Consider the following 22,074-nt stretch of genomic DNA (forward strand, 5'->3'; position numbering starts at 1 on the left):
TTCAAAGAATTCTACAATTGAATTAAATCATGTAGCAATTTTTTTGGTACTGGGGATCAAACTCGGGTCCTTGAGCTTTTGAGGAAGGCAGCAGAACCACTGAGCTAAATCCCCGGCCCCTCATGTAGCAATTTTTAAAAATAAACACATGTGACCTTTACCTTGGAGCTATTTCTTGGTCAAATGTGATATTAACAAAGTCATCCTGACCTGTTTAGGATGCTCCTTATTGAGAGATTTGGCGTCCCTTGTCTTCCCTACTGTGGCTTTGGATCTTGGCCTCTGCTGATTGATCTTGGGGAGATTTTGACAACTATCATTCATCATTCTAAAAAAGGAACAAAAATCTTACAGAAAATTATTCTAAATACTTAATTTGAAATAAACAACTAGTGTAGCACATTTAAAGAACCTTCTTCAAAGATATGAAGATGTACCACAATAGGGCCCTTCTGTCTGTGCCATCTGCCATCTTTGTCCATTCTGGCCCTGACTCCCTCCAGACTACTCACTGGGTTCGTTCAAAACTGAGCTAGAGAAGCCACCTCTTCCTGGAAACCTTACCTCATCCTCTTTATTTCTCCTTCACACTACATAGCTTCAGCCCTTCGGCAGGTGGCTTTAGTGCTCTATTGCTTTACAAGAATCCTTCATTTTTCCTTCCCATGTTCCTTAAGAGTATCAGACCAGGTCTTCAAGAGTTCTACCTAACTTATCTTCCAGCGAATTTAGCATTTCTGTCTTGATATTTAAATCTTTAATCCACTTCGATCTTAGTTTAGTGCACGGTGATAGGTATGGGTCTATTTTTAATCTTTGGCAGGTTGAAATCCAATTTTTCCAACGCCATTTATTAAATAAGCTATCTTTCCTCCAATGAGGATGGTTGGCTCCTTTTTTCAAAGATGAAGTGGCTGAGCATAGCTGTAGTTGTTTCTGCATCTTCTAATCTATTCCACTGATCCTCATGTCTGTTTCTTTGCCAGTACCATGCTGTTTTTATCACAGTAGCTTTGTAGTATAGTTTCAAGTTGGGGATTATAATACTCCCAGCCATATCTCTGTTGCCTAAAATTTCTTTTGCTATTCTAGGTCTTTTCTGGTTCCAAATGAATTTTTGGATCATTTTCTCTAGTTCTGTGAAACATATTGTTGGAATTTCAATTGGCATCACATTAAACCTATATAATAGTTTTGGAAGTATGGCTATTTTCTCTATATTGGTTCTTCCTATCCAGGAACAAGGGATGTCTTTCCATTTTTTTATATCCTCCTCGATCTCCTTTTTCAGAGTACTACAGTTTTCAGTGTAAAGGTCTTTTGCTTCCTTTGTTAGATTGACTCCTAGATATTTCATTTTTTTGTATGCTATTGTAAAAGGAATTGTTTTCCTAATTTCTCTCTCAGCGAGTCTCTTATTTGTTTACAAAAAGGCTACTGTTTTTTGAGTGTTGATCTTATATCCAGCTACTCTACTGAATCTGCCAATTAAGTCTACAAGTCTTTTGGCAGAGTATTTTGGGTCTTCTATGTAAAGTATCATATCATCAGCAAATAATGACAGTTTAACTTCTTCCTTTCCTATTTTTATTACTTTTATTTCTTTCTGTCTTCTAATTGCTGTGGCTAATGTTTCAAGAACAATATTAAACAGGAGTAGTGATAGTGGGCATCCTTGTCTGGTTCCTGATTTTAGCGTGAAAGTTTTCAGTTTTTGACCATTTAGTATGATGTTGGCTGGTGATTTTCATACATAGCCTCAATCAAGTTGAGATAAAGACCTTCTATTCCAATTTTCTGTAGGTTTTTTTTTATCATGAATGGGTGTTGGATTTTTTCAAATGCCTTTTCTGCATCTATTGAGATGATCATATGGTTTTTGTCCTTGACTCTGTTAATATAGTGTATTACATTAATTGATTTATGAATGTTGAACCATCCTTGCATCCCTGGGATAAATCTGACTTGGTCAGGGTGTGTGATCTTCTTGATGACCCTTTGTATTCTGTTTACCAGTATCTTGTTGAGGATATTTGGATCAATATTCATTAGGGAGATTGGCCTGTAGTTCCCTTTTTGGGTTGGGTCTTTCCCTGGTTTGGCAATCAAAGTAATACTTGCTTCCAGGAATGAATTTGGAAGCTTTGCTTCCCTTTCAATTTCCTTGATGAGTTTAAAAAGTAATGATGATAGTTCTTCTTTAAATGTCTTGTAGATTTAAGCAGTGAAGCCATCAGGACCTGGGCTTTTCTTTGTTGGTAAATTTTTATTACATTTTCAATTTCACTCATTGTAATCAGGGTGTTTAGAATTTCTGTATCTTCTTCATTTAACTTTGGCAATTCGTATGTATCTAGGAAGCTGTCCATTTCTTCTGTGTTTTCCATTTTATTAGAGTACAGGTTCTCGATGTAGGTATTGATGATGCTTTGGATTTCTGCTGGATCTGTTATGACTTCACTTTTTCATTCTTAATTGCATGGATTTGAGCCTTTTCTTTCCTTTTTTTTTTTATAAGGTTGGCTAAAGGTTGATCAATTTTATTTATTCTTTCAAAAAACCAACTCTTTGATTCATTAATTTTTTGTATCATTCTCTTAGTCTCATTCCATTGATTTCTGCTCTGATCTTTATAATTTCCTCTCTTGTACAAGCTTGGGGTTTGCTATGCTCTTCTTTTTCTAGAACCTTGAAGTTCTGCATTAGGTTATTTATTTGAGTTCTCTCTGTTTTTCTAATATGGGCATTGACTGCTATGAATTTTCCGTGTAGAACTGCTTTCATTGTGTCCCATAGATTCCTGTATGCTGTACTGGCATTATCATTTACTTGTGGAAACTGTCTAATTTCATTGGTATAGGGAAAGACTTTATGAACAAAACCTCAGTCGCATGGGAATTTGCACAAAGAATCAACAACTGGGGTCTCATCCTATTAAAAAGCTTCTGCACTGCAAGAGAAACCACTAACCGAGCTAAGAAACAACCTAGAATGTGGAGAAAAATTGTTAGCAACTGTACCTTAGACAAAGGACTACTATCTAGAATATATAAAGAACTGAAAAAAATCAGACCCCCCAAATTCAAAGACCCAATTCAAAAATGCGCATCTGAAATGAACAGACATTTCTCAAAGAAGTAAAAGCAGCAAATAAATATATGAAAAAATATTCAACATCACTGAGATGCAGATAAAATTTGAGAGATTGCAGATAAAAACAACACTGAGATTCTTCCTCACCCCAGAAAGAATAATTGTTATAAATAAATCATCCAATAACAAATGCTGGCAGGGGTGTGGGGCAAAAGGAACCCTTCTCCATTGTTGGTGGGAGTGCAGACTGGTGCAACCACTGTGGAAATGAGGTATGGAGATACCTCAAAAAACTAGGCTTAGAGGTCCCATTTGACCCAGCTATCCCCCTGCTGGGTATCTTCCCAAAAGAATTAAAAGAATCATACCACAGCGATGTATGTGCATCCATGTTTATAGCGGCACAGTTTGTAATAGCTAAAGCTTGGAAACAACCTAAGTGCCCATCAATTGGAAACTGGATAAAGAAGATGTGGGGTTTTTTTATAAAATGGAGTACTACTCAGCCATAAAGAGCCAGAAGCTAGAGATATTTATAGCTAAATGGGTGCATATTGAGGCGATACTCTTAAGTGAAATAAATAGGACACACATGTGTAAATACCAAATAGTTTCTCTAATGTGAGAAACTGAAAGTGTAATTAAGGTTATACATGGATGAAATGGCCTAATAACATATTTCTCCAATTGTGTTTCCATGACGTATCATATGACTATATTAAAATTTAAATTAGGCAGAAGTTTGGCTTATGTGGAGTATGCTAGCTAACTGGAGTTTTCTTTTTTCCAGATTACTATTTGTTCAAGGTTGGTTTGGGGGATCTTTCTGAAACAAATCACATCCTCTGGTGTCTTGTTGGTGCTTGAGATGTTTTATTAAATTATATGGAAAACTGTTTAAGTGCTTTTCAGTTTTATTTTGGTTGAATTCTACTGTATTTGAATATTATTGTAGGTTTTTTCCCCTGCATTGTTTTTCTTTGAATGGTTTTAATTTCTGTATGTGTGTATGTGTTTGATAATAAAGTTATTAAAAAAAAAAAGAGTAACAGACCAGGGGAAATATGGGGAGTGGGGCAGAAGGGGCCAGTCTATTCAAACTGAATATATCTAGGAATTTGTCCACAGTTTCAATCCAGTATACTGGATATACCTTGCCTACTGAAAATACTTCTCAGTATGTGTGGGCAGTAAACATCAAAAAGGACTTATGGAAGGAAAAGAAAATTTGTCTAGGTCTGTTGACACAGATCATTCAAAGGGGCCAAACAACTTTTCATCAGATACTGTTCATATATATATATATATATATATATATATATATATATATAATATATGATATATATAAAGTTTGTCTTAATATCCTTATGGGACTGGCAGGGGATGGGAACTCCATTTTTCCACCCCACTGGATGCACCTGATCCAAAAGGTTTGCTTTAATGCAACCAAAGACAAAAGCACTAATGTGCAAAGCAAAATAATTTATTCTCAGTCAGCTCTAATAATTGTAAAACTCTTCCAAATATGGAACCAAATTTCCCTAAGCTTTAAATCTAGCCTCCAGTCCTAGGTGTCCCCAGGGGAGATGTGCAGAGAAGGCCCAATCCCCCTTTAGAGAGTGAAGATGGTCATTGCTAACTGATTTGCTAACAGCCAGTCTCATGACACAACCTCTCATTCATTAATCTTTGAAGATGAAATTGTGCACAGAAACACATTCATTGCTTTCCTAATTATCCTTCCTGACTCTTAACCATTTGCTGTCCAACCTTTATGCTTGCCATATACAGACGTCTACCCAGAGTGCAGCTGTCACCCAGGCCACTGTGCTCCATCCCCAAAGGGGAACCAAGCTCTCCAACAGCACTGGCTCACAGAACGTCTGCCAGGCAAAGAACACTGAGGGCATTCCAGGGATGAATGTGTGCCTGAAAAATAATCAGACTCTTAGTAGAGTCTGAAGCTGTCCTCATAAAATGCTCCTCACTGTTTCTATTCACAAGTAGTTATCATTTATTACTAGAGTCTGACTAGCTTTATGAATACTATAAATAACCGAATAATACTTTTGTCAAAATGATAAAACCATTCCTAAAGAATAGCTGAAGCAATGGCAGCCTTAGGCAGAGTGCCATCATGAGTATTATCCTGAAGAATGCATAGGCACCACAACAATGGCCATGAGCAGTGCTGATACATCTTGTTCCCTTCCTTCCCAGGGTGCAGATGGGAAGCTGGATTTGCAAGAACAGGTGACTGGGTAGGACACACAGAATTCACATCTCTTGAAGCCTAATACATTGCTTGTTATCTCAATCTTAGTTTTCTTTTTTCAATTATATTCCAAGGATTTAAAAAACTTTATTCACTGTCTGAAGTGTCTGTGTTTCTCCTACAGAAAATCCTGAGACCGAGGCTTTGTTGTAATAGCCTAAATCCACAGTTCCTACAGCTCCAAAGCTAGCCATTCTCAGAAGGAGTACCCTGGCATCCCTGGGCATTTCTGAACAGCCATAACAACATGGGTTACATGTGTTGGGAGTGGGAATGAGAAATGGGGAAGACACTGGGGCAAGTGGGGGCCTTGTGGGAGAATGTGTCTCCCAGAAGGTTCAAGGGACAAAGGAGTTTCCAGCAGGTACCCCAAGTCCCCAAAAGGCTGAGTTGTGAGAGGCTAGGGAAACTGAGGTAAAGGCAGGAAAAGCCAGACCCATGCAGACCAGCACAGGGGAGCCAGAACCATGACTCTGATCTGGCTTACTGGTTGTCTTCACACAGTGTACAAGGAAATGACAGATAGTTTTAAAAGGAAAATATCTCAGCACTCTAGGAGGCTGTGCCAGGAGGATTGAAAGTTTGAGCCCAGCTTGGGCATCTTAGTGAGTCTCAGAATAATAAAGAAAAATTTAACGTGTGAAGGCCCTAGGTTCAATGCCTAGTACCATAAAAATAAATAAATAAATAAATAAATTTTACTGTGTGCTCACAATGTGCCAGGAACTCACTGTGTTCCAGAAAATTGCTCTATGCTTATAGAGCAGGGGCAGGGACTAGGCTTTGGTCTTTTAACTTCTGAGGTTCAAACTTTTCATGCCATGTGGCCCAGAAAGACAGAGCATCCCTGGTTGCAGTTATTTGCTGTAAACAGGGAGAAGTGACATACAGTGACCCAAGTCCTAGACAGCTATAATCTGAGGGGACTACATGGCTGGCCCTACCAAGGTCGCAAGACCATAGATATTGCTGGTAGATAGTCATGGAGGTGCACTGAAGAATCTTCTGGAAAAGGACCCCACAAGTTCTTATGCTTGAGTTAGCATTCATCTTACCTTTTAGTCTTCTCTCTACTTCTTGGTAGTAAATTATTTTCTCCTGTGACAAGATAAACATTGGGAAGAAAGGAAAGAATTTAATTTTAAGAGAGAGAAAGTAATTTTCAGGTAGGTTTATCCTTTTATATTGTTCTTAAAATCAGTGCAATAGCCTTTTGAGCCAGAGCTTACATATAGTGATCTAGAGAGAAATGAAATGTCCAGAGAAAAGAAAGAGGTCCAATCTTCCCAAGCCTCTCCATTCAGATAAAGACCCCAAAGCGTCAGTAAATGTGCTGGAAACTATGTACATGGCCACATTTCCAATATGGGGTGGCCTTACAGGTGTCATTCCATTGAGTTTTGATAAACTTGACACCATTTTCCTGGGGTGTATAGAACCCACAGTGATTATGTAAGTCTGGCAGGGAACACTAATAAGTTATACTCTGCCAACTACTCTAAAATAAAGACATTTTGTGTCCAATACCACAGGAAAATGTGAGTAACAAGCTAGGTGAGAATGAGCCATTTAGAAATCAGATCAGGTCAGTAATGGACCAGGTCAGTGTTTGTAGCCCTGGGCTTCAGAGTCAATGCTTTCTCAAGGCCAACATCTAGCAACTGGCCAAGGAAGCAAGTTCTGAACCCTGCACTGGAAAGGGGCACAGATAAAATATCTCTTAGATCCCTCCCAACTCTTTCTGCTCTGGCTATTTTTAATTGATGTTCCTCTTGGTTTCCCGGTCCCTACATGAAATGTTAAAGTCTGTGGCTTAACAAGTGCCTTGTAAACAGGACAATGATCTCCCTTGGTTTGTAATTACTTCCCCCATTTACAGACTTCTGAGTCAATGTTACTACATAACCTTAGGCCCTGGCTTTAGATCTTCCCTCCAGCCAGCCTCTTTGACTGCTAACCTATACTGGGTCTTTGCATTATATTGATCATGATCAGGATTGATGGCTTTCAAAAGCATTTCATTATCTATACATGAGCTATTAGCTTCACCAAAACTCATTTTCATGTTATTTTCAAGATAGATAGATAATAGGTCTTCCTAACAAGAAAAAGTCTTTTGTCCTTTATCCTCTTCCAAAGGCCTCTATCTCTAAAGAAACTAATGCTTATCTTCTAAAGAATACCTGAAATACACTAGGGCTTTCTCAAGCAAGTGCCAACATGACTAAAGGGTCTTCAATATCCTGGCCATCAAGTTTAAGTTTTCTGCTCTGGGTCTAAGAGAGGATGCATGATCTTTCTGGTCTACTGTTACAGGGCAGGGTGAGGGGCACCATCCATCTAAGAATAAGATGCAACATTTTTTTTTTTTTTTTTTTTTAGTACCAGGGATCGAATTCAGGTCCTTGTGCTTTTGAGGCAGGCAGCAGAACAACTGAGCTAAACCCCTGGCCCAAAATGCAACCATGTTTAATGATGGGATAAAATCTTGTTTTTATGAAATAGCCATGTACCTGTATCTGATGCCTTTTTAACAATTTTGGGGTATTTTTGGAATTTTATAAAATAATAGCTCTCATATTCCATCAAAATGGTTTCAAGGTCAACATTGTCACAAACTTCAAAGCATCGTAACCCCAGTTGAGTTTCTTGCTCCAAAGTATGGGCTGTATCAATATATCTGGCAGTTTAGAGAGGAAAAAAATGTTAACTCTGGGTATAAAGAATAAAGGCAAACAAATAGGCTTAACAAATCCAAATAAATTCAACACAAACAGCAAGCCTATATCAAACAGTACATTAAATGAAAATGAGATTTTCATATAAAGTAAAGAACATTTCTTACATTATATATTTCAAAATATTGTCTTTCAAAGCAGTTACCTCTGGGAGCTTCATATTTATTCTAGTGATGTCATCATTGTTCAAAACAATTCTGGAACTGCGTTAAAGTCAAATAAGTAAATCAACTAAGAAAATATCTTATAGATTACCTTTACTCATGATTAGCCAAAAATGAGTATTTGCCTAACCTGATTACTGTGAGACCAAAAGTGACTCCATTTTGCTAACGTGAGACCGGAATGACTCCATTTTGTCCAAAATGGAGCAGTCTCCTTTGTTCTTTCAAATTAATGATTAAATGTGCTTAATCTGGGACAAAAGACATGATCTGTAACTCAAGATTCCTAAGCTCATTACTCAGCCATCTGTTTGCCCTAGAAACAAGTGTCCCGGGCCCACTATCTATAGGACGATCTGTTAACGTGCTGACTGTCCACACAGGGTGGTCGTGGCCATGAGTCAGGATGTCTGCTGACCATCAGTACGTGACAGTAGACCACTAACCTTTGTCCCCATTTTTCTTGTAAAAACCTATACGTAATCCCCCTCAACCCCCAATGAGCCTAGCCAATCAAAATTCTACACTTCATACTTGCTAAATGTTAACCAATCATATGGCTGCTAATGACCGAAGCTTGCTGTAACCTCTATAAAAACTCTGCTAATTTGGAACTCGGGGCTCTCAATCTCGATCCACTGTGTCGGTGACAATTGAGAGTCCCTGCTTAAGCTTGAATAAATGACCCTCGTGTGCTTACATCGGAAACGGCCTCCTGGTGGTCTTTGGGACTTCATAATCTGGGCACAACAATTACCACTTTATTTATCAGTTTTCATTTCAGGTAACATTTGACAGTTGTTCTGAATTCAACCCTAAAGGGCAAGGAGTTTTTGGAGGAAATTCCAAGGCTATGTCTATGAATATCATCAAGAAAATTTACTATAAGATATCATCTTCTTGGATGTATTATTTCTGAGAAAATTTTAGCCAGTCACATATGACACTAAAGGTTCTTTCTTCTATAAGTAGCATTGTGACTTTTGTTTTCACTGTCGCTTTTAAGTTGCTCAATGGTATGGCTGTCCAGTGTAAGTGGGCTTAGGATTAGAAGCAAGGGCTTTGTTTCAAAATCTTGTGGAAGTACAAAGACCCTCCAGGGTTTATTTTATAGTTGTTAACTTATTTTCTAAACTAACAACTTACTCCTAAAAGTGTGCAACCTGGGCAAGGTGGCACATGCCTGTAATCCCAGCACTCAGGAAGCCTGAAGGAGGAGAATCACAAGTTTGTTGGAGCCCAGCCTGGGCAATTTAGTGACTTAGTGAGACTCTGTTTCAAAATATGAAGTAAAAAAGGGCTGAGGATGTATCTCAGTGCAAAGCCCCTAGGTACAATGCCCAGCATTAAAAGAAAAAAAACTGATTCTGCATGTTTCTATCATATTGCTTGAGCTTAAATGAGGTCTGTCACGGAAATGCTCCTGGTTCTTAACCAATAGTAACAGAACAGCACTTTAGAAAAATTAGTCTGCAATAGTGTGCAATAGAGGGCAGTAGTGGGCAGGAATGAGCAAAACAAAGGTGGGAGGCTATTTCATCACTCAGGCCAAAAAGGATGGTGATGAAGGACTTAAAAAACAGAATCCATGGCCCTCCATTGCCTGCCCTCACAAATTCTCATTCACACATTCAATTCAAACTCTGATCTGTTTACTTAACTGTTTGACATATGTCATGCTCCTTCTCCCTCTGCCCATTACATCTGCTCATCCATATTCTACACATCTTTCAAATTCTGTTCATAGCTTTGTACCTTCTTTACAAACCTTTCACTGATTGGCTATTACAATCTACAATAATCTGTACTCTTTGCTGAATTCTTAGCATGGAACCGTTCCTTAAAGATATGTCTCTCTTCTTGAGACCTACATGTATTTAAAAATACCTATGCTTCACTTTTCATTTTGGCAAGCCACTCAAATCATTTTTCCCAGCAGGTTTCAAGAAAATGATCGACTCTAGTAGAATTTTCATTGATTGAGATGCAACGGCCATCTAGTGGCAAGAAGGGGAAATGCATGCTTCATTCCTGGTTCACAGTAAAGTTGGCTGACGCTCATAACAACTTTTATTTGTCTTTTCTGTTGTTAGAGTTCTTTCTGATGCTATTTCTGGAACACAAAGTACATTGTAATAAAAAACAATTGTTTGTGTAAATGGCTTTGTCTTGCTTTCTAATTATTCTACCTATCTACATTCTAATTGATTGAGCATCTGTCAATATTGTGTTCACAGTGCTGGGGCCTAGCACGTTAAGTCCAAGTTTTATGTGATTCAACTTATCTATGAAGGCAGCATTCTCAAAGAATCGCATGGAAAACTAGTCTTTAAAAGAATAAAAGGCAAGTCAGGTGTGGTAGTGCATGCCTGTAATCCCAGCACTCTGGGGGGCTGAGGTAGAGGGATTATAAACGAACTCATCCTGAGAAACATAGAAACTTAGCAAAACATAGAGTCTTAAGCAGCAACAACAATAACAACAAAAGGCTGGGGAATCCAGATCAATGTGAAAGCCCTGGGTCCAGTGGTCAGTGCCTGGAAAAAAATATCCTACCACCTCCATAGCAAAAATAGCAAGTATTCACATAAGCTTACTTTGTATCAGGCACTATTCTAAGCCTGGCACATACTGAATTCTCATAATAATAGTAGCTACTTGAAAGTTAACTCTTTTGCATTACCCATTTTAAAGACAAGTGACCTGAAGCACAGGGAAACTTGTCCAAAGTCATAGGTTAGCAGACTAGAGTATTTGAAATAACCAGTCTGGCTCCTAACTCTATGTCAGGAAGGCCTCCTCACCACAGTGAACCCCATGTCCCTGTCTTAGAGAAGACACTTGGCACTTTCTCACTTTCTTACACTGCTCTTAGAATTTCCTTGCTTGGGTGACTGGTGAATTGTAATTCACCAGCAGACCACATGAGGCATTTTGCAGCACTGCAAAATAATGATGATAATAATAATAATATCGAAGATGAGATAGCTGAGTGTGTCTGGAGATGTTTCTGCATCTTCTAAACTGTTCCACTGGTCCTCAGGTCTGTTTCTTTGTCAGTACCATGCTGTTTTTATCACAGTAGCTTTGTAGTGTAGTTTCAAGTTGGGGGTTGTGATACCCCCTGCCATGTCTCTGTTACCTAGAATTGCTTTTGCTATTCTGGGTCTCTTCTCATTCCAAATGAATTTTTGGATTGTTTTCTCAAGGTCCAAGAAGTATGCTGCAGGGATTTGAACTGGGATTGCATTGAATTTATACAGCAGTTTTGGAAGTATGGCCATTTTCACTATGTTGATCCTTCCTACCCAGGAGCAGGGGATATCTTTCCATTTTCTGATGTCATCTTGAATCTCTCTTTTCAGAGTGCTATAGTTTTCTATAGTTCTCAGTCATCTCATCTTCGATAAAGGAGCCAAACACCCTTACTGGAGGAAAGATAGCCTCTTTAATAAATGGTGCTTGAAAAATTTGGATTCAACTTGTCAAAGATTAAAACTAGACCTATATTTCTCAACAGGCACTCAACTAAAATCAAAATGGATTAAAGATCTAAATATTAAAATACAAACACTGAATCAGCTGGAACAGAAGTTAGGTAGAACTCTTGAAGACATTGGTGTACGAAAAGATTTTATGAACAAAACCTCAGTTGCCCATGAACTAGCACAATCAACAGTGGGAACTTTTCTTATTAAAAAGCTTCTGCACAGTAAGAGAAACCACCAGCAGTGTGAAAAGACAACCCACAATGTGGGAAAAAATCTTCACCTGCTGTTCCTCAGACAAAGGTCTACTATCTAGAATCTATAAAGAACTTCAAAAAATCAGACCTCCCAAATTTAAAGACCCAATCCAAAAATGGACATCTGAAATGAACAGACATTTCTCAAAGAAGTAGAAATAGCAAATAAACATATAAAAAAATGTTCAACATCACTGGTCATTCGAGAGATGCAAATGCAAACAACGCTGAGATTCCACCTCACTCCAGAAAGAATGGCTGCTATCATGAAATCAACCAAGAACAAATGCTGGCGGGGCTGTGGGGAAAGAGGAACACTGCTCCACTGCTGGTGGGAGTGTAGACTGGTGCAACCACTGTGGAAATCAGTAGAGAGATACCTCAAAGAACTAGGAGTGGAAGTCAGATTTGACCCAGATATTCCCCTGCTGGGTGTCTTCCCCAAAGATTAAAAGAATCATACCAGAGTGAGATATATGCACCCATGTTCATAGCAGCACAGTTTATAATAGCTAAAACTTGGAAGCAGCCCAATTGCCCATCAACTGGAGACTGGATAAAGAAAATGTGGTTTATTTTTATAAAATGGAGTACTACTCAGCCATAAAAAATGAGAAATTAGAGACATTTATAGCTAAATGGATGCACACTGAGGTGATACTCTTAAGTGAAATAAATAGGACACACATGGGTAAATACCAAATAGTTTCTCTAGTGTGAGAAACTGAAAGTGTAAATAAGGACTAAAAGGTATAATAGATAATGTGAAATAGGAAGAAAAGGGGCAAAGGGGAAGGGGAAATGAGAGGGGTAGGGGAAAGGAAAGAAGGGAATGGAATTAATATAAGAAAATGGAAAAATGGTAACAAAGTCTTTGTAAATAGGGAGGGATGGAGGGGTTGAAGGGAGGGCAGCGGAAGGGATAAAAATAAGAACTAAGAGAGATTATGTAAAGGTGCAAATTTCCAATGATGAATGTTATTATACTGTATACCTAAAATGTACCAATAAAATAAAATTTAACAAAATAATAATAGAAACTTGGGAAAGCAAAGGGTATATAGGGAGATTCTCTGAAGTTTTTACACAGTTCTGTAAATATGAAACTGCTGTGAAAAATAGTCTATTAATTGTTTTTAAAGGTGTGTGGATGAAAAATGGAGATCAGAGTAAAAGAAGACTCACAATTGAAAATATTTATCATGTAACCTACCCTTCTTGAGTTAAATAATGCAAAATCAAAACAAGGAGATTTTTTCTTCGTGCTTCTGTTTTCATCTTGTACTGTGAACAAAGAGGAAAATTTATAAGGGATGACAAGATATAACACTGTTTTTATAGCAATAAACCCTTGAAAGTAAATGCAACCTGTCAAAACTGAGCAGCATGACTTAAAGGCTAGAAAACAGTTTGAAGTCTCTAAGGATATATAAAGTTGTTGTCTACTGTCGTTTTCTTCTTAAAGCTGCCTCTCAATTGTAAATTTAGGGGACAATTATTTGAATTAGGATTGTGCTTTACTAGCTGAACTTCATACTGCCAAGTTAATTGACCTTTTATTGCTTATAACTATAAAGAAACAAATACACACATTTCTGCTATTTGGAACAGGTCAAGGAAAGTGATTACAAAAATAAACTCCTGAGCCAGAAAACAGCTGTAATAAACAGGCACTTACCTGCTACTATATCTTTAGTTCACTGACAGTTCCACCCAGTCCCCCACACATGCAGAGATGAGCTCCTATACACCATTCAGGGGTGACTGCACAGCCAAGTATTTAGACAATAGCCACTGAGGACGGCTGAGGCCATAAAAGGAAAATTCCTGCATAACGAGGTCCTTATTCAAGCTGGATAAATCTGTTCAGTGTTAATGTGTTACATTTAGTGACCTTGTAGCTCAAATGCTCCTGAATTGTATTCACTAAATATTTATATTCAATATTACTTCCCTTAATTGAAAATAATTATCTTTATCTAAAGATAACACAGGAAAGAACTGGAAAAAATAAAGCAAAAAAGACCCCTGTGTGGCTCACGTTAATGTCATAAACTGTATGCACATTTATGACACATGTATTCTTTGGCATCCATTCAGAACTTTCTAAAAATTAATATTATAACAAAATAAAAACATACATAAAATTATTTAAAAATCAAATTAACACTAATTTTTTCCTTTTAAATTGCTTTTTATCATGGTAAAATATATATAGCATAATGTTGACCAACTTGACCATTTCCCCCCAAAAGTACTGTTTTTATTTATACATAGTCCTAACCATTCCTGTAGTAGAAGAAGGAGAAATTCTTTGATCAATCCAGGGACCTCCATAATGTTGGTTTGTCACTACCAAAAACAGGCAATTGACCTCATGGATTCCATAAACTGATGGCAATGTTTAGACTTTCTCTGCTAGAACAAGAAGGTGAACATCATCAATCTCTGTAAGAATTTTGAATTTTCAATTCCAACTCCCATTTGGAAAGGTTATAATCAGTTAATAGAACAGTAGATAGACATGTAATTGCAGCTTCCATTGTCTATTCAACTATTCATCCAACTTTCTCCTTCACATTTTTTTCAAGGAAACTGGTTGGGTCAGTTTAACTCCTGCCACAGTGGCTTTAAACCCACAGTAGGAACCTGCAGGGTCACACCTGGCCAGCCATCTATAACCTTGTTCTCCATCAGCACCATTTCTGTGTGTGGCCTTGAGAAATGGCAGTGATTCTTTACACAGCATTTTCCTAGGAATTTCATAGCCATACTTGTATCACTAATTAGCTGTCTCACAGTGTGATTTCTGAACCTGGGATTTGCTGTCACTGTCACTCTGGTCATTACACAGTCGATGGTTTTGGTTATCTTGAATAAATGAGTCACTGGACTGGAATCCAGTAATTTGTTAGGTACTTTCTTTTGTATAATAGTTACTGCCCAGTCTTTCCTTCTGAGAGCTACTGATATATAAAGCTTTACTGATGTAAAGGTTAGTAGCCTTAAAAATATATTCTATTTGGTAGTGTTGTCCCTCAGATGAAAACACTGGTAATGTCCAGTCAAAACTAGCACTGGAACTATGGAGTGTATCACACCTATAACTTGAAGCATGGTCTCTGGGCCTGTAGCTCCCATCCCAGGCACACAAGCTGTTCCGCTCACCTTGTGCTTGGCTTACTTTACTTAGCATAATGTCGTCAAGGTTCATCCATCTCTCTCTCTCTGTCCCTCTCTCTCTCCTCCCTTTCTCTCCCTCTCTCTCTTGCACAAGGCCAGAAAATTTTTTGACTTTATCTTCAAACTATTCTACAGAATTTTAAAGAGACAATATATTTAATTTCTGAGAGCCTTTTCTTAATTAGATTATTCTTTCCCGAGCAGCCTGTTCTTGTTTGCTTTGTTTTTGTTTTTATTTTTGGATGTGCTATTATCTCATGGCTAAAATCATAATTAAGGGATGCAGGTGTGATTAATATTTACTGTTTAAGTAGGTTGATAGTAACCCATTTTTATTAAGGTATCGCCATAAGTAACAAAGCTTTCTATTTGAATCATTTTGGATAGATGTCATTATAAAATAGGTTACTGTTTTATCTGCTTCCTTTGTGATATCTGAAATACACATTTGTTTTTCATCCCCATTTCTTGCCATATAACTCCTAAAATCCTAGGAAGTTTCAAAGTGACAGTCTCTTTGGATGCTAATAAGTTGACAGAATACTGCAGGCTTCAGTAGCTTCACCAAAGCAGGGTTAGAGGGTTGAGGTAGGAGCTGATGGTTGAGTTGATCACCAATGCCCAATGATTTAACTAATCATGGTTAAGGTATGAAGCCCCATAAAATCCCTAAACCACAGTGTTGGGATAGCTTCTGGATAACTGAATGGATGGAGGTTGCTGAGGGTGGCAGACCCAGCATGGGATGGACTCTCCATGACCCTTCCCATATGCCTTGCCCTGTGCATCTCTTTGTCTATATCCTTTGTAATACAACTTATAATAAACAGGTAAATGTAAATAAAGTATTTCCCTGAGTTCCATGAGCCACACCAGAAAATTAATCAAACCCAAAGAAGGGGTTATGAAAATCCCTAGCTGTAGGTCAGAAGCACAGGAAAACATTCTGGGGCTTGAGATCTATTACCATCATCAACAATTAAACAAAAAACAAAACAAAACATTATTGAATCTATAGATGCAAAACCTAAGATTCAGAGGGGCTCACTACATATTTAAGACACATAAACTTTTTTTATATACAGATGGCAAATAAGCAAATGAAAAGTTGATATGTCATCAACCACTGTGTATCCTATTGGGATATGAAAAATCCAGAACACTGTCAACAAATGCTGTCAAGAACGCAGAATGACAGAAACTCTTATCCTTTGCTGACAGGTACGCAAAACAGTGCAACCACTTTGGAAAATAGTCTGGCACTTTCTTATAAAACTAAAGATATATTTAACATACAATTCTGCAATCACACAATTTGGTAGTTCCCCAAATGAAATTAAAAACTTACGTCCAAAAGACAACCTGCATGAGAATGTTTATAGCAACTTTATTCATAATTGCCAAACTTTGGAAACAACCAAGATGTCTTTCACTTGGTGAATGGGTAAAGAAACTATGGTACATCTGAACAATAGACTATCACTCAATGCTTAAAAAAAAATAAAAAGAGCTACGAAGCCATGAAAAACATGAAGGAGATTTAGATGTCTATTACTAACTAAAAGAAGCCAATCTGAAAAGGCTACATAATGTGTAATTCCAATTACATGACATTCTGGAAAAGGTAAAACTATGGAGACAGTACACGGATCAGTGACTGCTATGGAGTATGGGGGGGGGTTGCAATTGATTTTTAAACAAGTATGTCAGATTGTCTTAGTCACTGTTTTGCTACTAAGACACAATACCTTACGCCCACAACTCAAAGGAGGAGAGGTTTATTCGGATTACAGTTTTAGAAGTTTCAGTCCATCTTCCACCAGTTCCAAAGAGAAAGGCATCGGGGAAGGGGCCTGGTGGAGGAAAACTGCTCATATCATGTTGGTCAGGAAGCAGAGAGCAAAAAGAGGAGTTAAGGAGGGAGATATATCTTTCTAGAATGGTAATCCCCAGTAACCCACCTCTTCTGACCGGGCCCCACCTCCCAACATCATATTCAGCTCTAGTGACCCCAAGGTCTAATCACCTTTATAAAGGCCCACCTCTGAGTGCATGAGAGTTTTGGGGGTCATTCTTGATCTAAATCATAACACAGATCTAATGCATTTGTCCCTTTGTATCTATGGGGCATTGATTCCACACTCCAACTCCTACCTCCCACAGACACTAAATTCAAGGATGCTTATATAAGATGGAGCAGTATTTGCACATAACCTACACATACCCTCCCAAATGCTCTAACTCATCTCTGGGCGACTGTACTAGTTTTCCCATCACTAGGATATAGTACCTGACACCCACAACTTAAAGGAGAAGAGGTTTAATTTAGCGCATGGTTTTAGGGGATTCAGTACCTAGCCAGCTGGCTCTAAGGCAGAGACATCATAGTGGAAGGGTGTGGTGGAGCAAAGCTCCTTAGTTCATGGCAGCAGGAAGCAGACCTGGGAACAGTGCCAAGAAGGAGCCAGAGACCACAGCATATAGTACTCAAAGTCACACCCCTGTGACCCAGCCAGACACAGCCATCCTCCGGGTGTTCCTTAGGCTAATCAGGTCAATTAAGGTTAATCATCACAGTCACAGGAACTACTACAATTTACATACTATATAAATTGTTTTATTGTGTTGTTTAGGGAATAATGACAAGAAAAATGCTTGCATATATACAGTACAGATGCGATTTTTTCCTGAATATTTCTGACCCTTCGTTGGCTGAACCCAAAGATGCAGAATCTAAGATGCAGAGGGGCCCACTCCATAGTCAAATACTGTACATGCTTATTCTTGCAAAGTATTCCCTTGGCAGGTCATGCTCTTATTCCATTGCTCAAAATATTTCTGAAAATCCTATTTTAAAATTGTCTTCAATATAAATTAATGATTAGTCTTTCCTCAGCCCAAATTTACAAAAATATTTATGTGCCCAATCTGGAAAACTGGGACAATGAATATCAGCAAGAGAAAAAAAAAAGAAAACATTTCAGTCACATCCTTTAAGTCTTATTACAAAGTAGGTATATCAATATCCTTTTTTTTTTTCTTAAAAAAATTTTGTAGCCAGACATAGTAGCATAAACCTGCAATCCTGCCTTTTTGGGAAGCTGAGGCAGGAAGATTGCAAGTTGGAGGCCAGCTTTGATAACTTTATGAGATATAGTCTCAAAATAAAATAAAGGGCTGGGGATGTAACTCAGTGGTGGAGTGTTTCCTAGCATGCTCAGGTCCCTAGGCTCAATCTCTAGTACTGCAAAACAAACAAACAAATATATATATTTTCCCAAGTCATCAGAAGTTTTTCTAAAACTTGATTTTTGTGTGTATTTGTGTGCTACTGGGGATTGAACTTCAAGCTAAGCTACACTAAGCTACATCCCCAGCCTTTTTTAAAAATTTTGAGACAGTTTCACTACACTAATCAGTTGCCCAGGCTGGGCTTGAACTTGTGATCATTCTGCCTTAGCCTCCCAGAGTGCTGGGATTACAGGTGTTCACCATTACACTCAGCTTAAAACTTGATTTTCAATGACTGCAGAGAACCCACCATAACTTAACCCTCTACTGTTTGAGACTGCTATTATTTGAAGGTATGCCTCTTTGAATTTATGAACTCACTTAGTGATTCTGCTATTTCCACAGTCTAAATTCAAACTCGAGGTCAGATCTGATAACATTAAGGAAGGCTTTAAGAATATGACAGGTTATTGCAAAACAATGACAGTGGGGACATTCTCTCCTCTGTCATTAAAGAGACCCCTTTAGTTAGGGAAGGTTAACAAACCCAAAAGCAAATTATGAAGAAAAGAGAATGAATCAGAAAGAAAATTACAGTAATCTTCTTAGCTGTTTTTACTTGCAATTGTGAAATGCATAATTCACACAAAAGAGTGCACAATACATCCATTACATTTTAATAGTAATATAAACAAACACCACCCTATTAAAACCCAGAACACCTTCAATATCTTAGAAGCCCCCTTAGGTGCTCTGTCAAATGGTTTCCCTCCCTGCAAACATTTGCTAATCATTCCTTTTTAATTATGGTTTTTACCAACTATGTATGCATCATTCAAAATGTATTTAATTTCTTATTGTGAACTTTATTTGAATGAAATATGAATTAATTTTTTTCCACTCATCATTTTTCCAGCAAAAGTTGATGTCAAAATCAAAGCTTAAAAATTAGCCAGCTATTGAGTCATCTGTTCTATAATTTTCCCTTCATCCGTCTGTATAGTTTTCTGTGGGCAGAGTTTCACAGTCTCTTATCAGGCTGCTGTTTCATGTCATTCAAAGTAACTCTTCTCTTTCCCAGAAAATAGAAATATAATTAAATACATATTCAAGTTGTCCACAGTAACTGGCATGGTGCCAAGTGCTAGAAAGAAGTTGTTCTTTTTTTTTTTTCATTTTTTCCCATTAGAATGTTTATTTAATTTTCTTTTTCACCCCCCCCTTTATTAAGATATACCTTACAAATAAAAATTGCATACATTTATTTCTTGGTAGGTCTACTAGATTGTTTTTTAAACTAAAAAAAAATCATTAAACCAATCTAAAGGATTATGACAGCATAACTCAGTGAAACACAATTATTACAGAATGCAGGAAGGGTTAGTAGTGTTCTATTCTATGTCACTTTTGCTGTATTTGCACATGATGTGTGTGTGTGTGTGTGTGTGTGTGTGTGTGTGTGTGTGTGTACTGGGTCCCAGTGTAAGATATAGTTGGTTCCAGTAAAAGTTTGAAAGTCACTATACAGTGATAATTGACTTTGGTTCTTTTCACTCATGTTTCTGAAGATGTTGACACAACTACTGTTGGTGAAAACTGAACCTTTTCAAACTTGTCAAAATTAGCCTTGGCCATCAACATCCTCTTTTTCATAATTTCATTTATCTTTCTGATAGTGCCACCTAGTGTATTAGAAAGGGAAGTGTTTCATAAAATTTAGAAAGTTCCAAAATGATTTTGTTTGCTTGATAAAGATGAACGTCATCATAGAATACAGTCCAAATCAAATTTGAAAAAGAGCAATACAACTACATGTTTAAAAAGGGAAAAATAAGGACTAGTGGTGTTATTCAATAATACAGTAGTTGCCTAACATGCATGAGGCCCTGTGTTCAATCTCCAGTATCAGAGAGACAGAGAGAGAGAGAGACAGAGAGAGCGAGAGAGAGAGAGAAAGAGAGAGAGGGGAAAGAGGGAAAGGAAGGCAATACTATCATATAGGTTTCATGGCCACTCTAATCAAAGTTGAGCTGGAGCACTATCAGAATTACATTCTTCAGACTTTTAAAATCCATGGAGAGGGCCAGGGATTTAGCTCAGTGGTTCCGCCAACTGCCATACAAGTGAAAGGTCCCAAGTTCAATCCCTGGTACCAAAAGATTTTTTAAAAATTAAAAATAAAATAAACTTCATGGAGAATTGGTTCAATAATGAAACACTGGCCTAGGGAACACACTTGATCAGGATGAACAGGAAGACAAAACTAATTCTTGGCATGACGGTGCCTCCAAATCCTAAAATGACTGGAACAACACTGACTATTTTTTAGTGAATATAAGTAGCCTACTAGATTGGCCTGTGCAGTTTATATTACATTTCTGGAAAATAGTAGCTGCTCCAACTTTAATAAAAAAATTTACATAAGGTAGGTGTGGTAGCATAGGCCTGTAATCCCAGCACTCTACAAGGCTGAGGCAGGGAAATCACAAGCATGAGCCCAGCCTGGGCAATTTAGTGGCTTGATGAGAATGTCTCTTAAATTTTAAAAAAAGGGCTAGGGATGTTGCTCAGTGCAAAGATCCTGTGTTCAATCTCCAGTATCAATAAAAAAAATCCTGTTTTGTTTTATTTTCTTTTATTAAAATCAGTGTTAACTTTTCATCACTGTAACAAAAGACATGAGAATAATAACTTAAAGGAGGAAAGGCTGATTAATGGCTCACTGTTCCAGTGATCTCAGTCTATGCTCAGGTGGCTTCATTGCTCTTAGACCTGTGGAGAGAGAGGCAGAAAACTCATGATGGAAGGGCATGATAGTGGAAAGCACGTCACAGTCCTGATCTATATGGCAGACCAGGGAATGAAGGAACATTTTTGATTCAGTCAACTATACTTATTTTTAGTAATTAGGCCATTTAAAAATGGTTTTTGAGCCAGGAAGGTGATATAAGGCTGTCATTTCATCTACTTAGGAGTCTTAAGCAGGAAGCTCAAAGTTTTAGGCCAGCCTGAGGAATTGATAAAAACACTGTTTCAATGCAAAAAAATAAAAAACAGTTGAGGTTTAGCTCAGTAGTAGAGCACTTCTGTACCATACAAAAGGCCCTGGGTTTCATTCCCAGAACACACACCCCATCACCATCAAAAAAAGGCTCCTGTACAAGACGAACTGTGAAGCAGCTTATATTTCAGGTTAGCAGGCCTTGAAATTATCATGTGACTTTTATGAGGAAACAAATTAGATGAAAATTTGCATTTAGTAAGAGTAGAAAAGAGACAGAGATAACAAGACAGTATTCAAATGCGTAGTGTTAAATATTTAAGATGAGTTTCTATTATATCAAACACAGAATGTGGTTTCACAAATTTGTTAATTAAAAGTGTTAAAGTTTCCCAGATCTACATCTTTCTGCCCATGTCATTTGAATTGGCATGTAAAATTATCTTTTGAATTTAAAAACTTAAGAATGAATCATCAACAAATGGTCAATTTACACTGTAAGACAATGGACACATTTAGGTGCTCAATTAATTTCTATCTACCTAGGAAAGGAGGCCCAGAAGTAAACATCTAATCTAAGGGTCCAATTTGCCTGTTTCAATAATCTGGCTGTTTGTTTATTTCTTCCTTCATTTCCTTTGTGG

General features: G+C 37.7%; 1 protein-coding gene and 1 pseudogene across 19 annotated transcripts in view; both read right to left on the reverse strand.

The window, feature by feature from the left end:
- Katnal2 (katanin catalytic subunit A1 like 2) overlaps window positions 1–22,074 on the reverse strand; it is a 157,151-nt gene that overhangs the window by 85,226 nt on the left and 49,851 nt on the right. For 18 of the 19 annotated variants that reach the window (XR_015442188.1, XR_015442186.1, XR_015442187.1 and 15 more), the window contains 4 exons: window positions 13,229–13,299; window positions 7,882–8,048; window positions 6,424–6,466; window positions 211–328 (listed from right to left, as the gene is read on the reverse strand). Coding sequence is in view for 16 of the 19 variants with exons in the window: in XM_087189201.1 (XP_087045327.1) it covers window positions 211–328; window positions 6,424–6,466; window positions 7,882–8,048; window positions 13,229–13,299 (399 nt within the window). In the remaining 3 variants the exon portion in view is untranslated. Of the gene's footprint in view, window positions 1–210; window positions 329–6,423; window positions 6,467–7,881; window positions 8,049–13,228; window positions 13,300–21,152; window positions 21,202–22,074 lie in introns of all 19 variants that reach the window. The other variant, XM_087189193.1, reaches the window with a different exon arrangement.
- On the reverse strand, window positions 14,420–15,229 carry LOC147830098 (proteasome subunit alpha type-6 pseudogene; annotated as a pseudogene).

The sequence above is a fragment of the Heterocephalus glaber genome, unplaced genomic scaffold, assembly GCF_053883595.1.
Source record: "Heterocephalus glaber isolate CG9 unplaced genomic scaffold, H.glaber_assembly_v1.0 deba00000331, whole genome shotgun sequence".
In the NCBI taxonomy this organism is placed as follows: Eukaryota; Metazoa; Chordata; class Mammalia; order Rodentia; family Bathyergidae; genus Heterocephalus; species Heterocephalus glaber.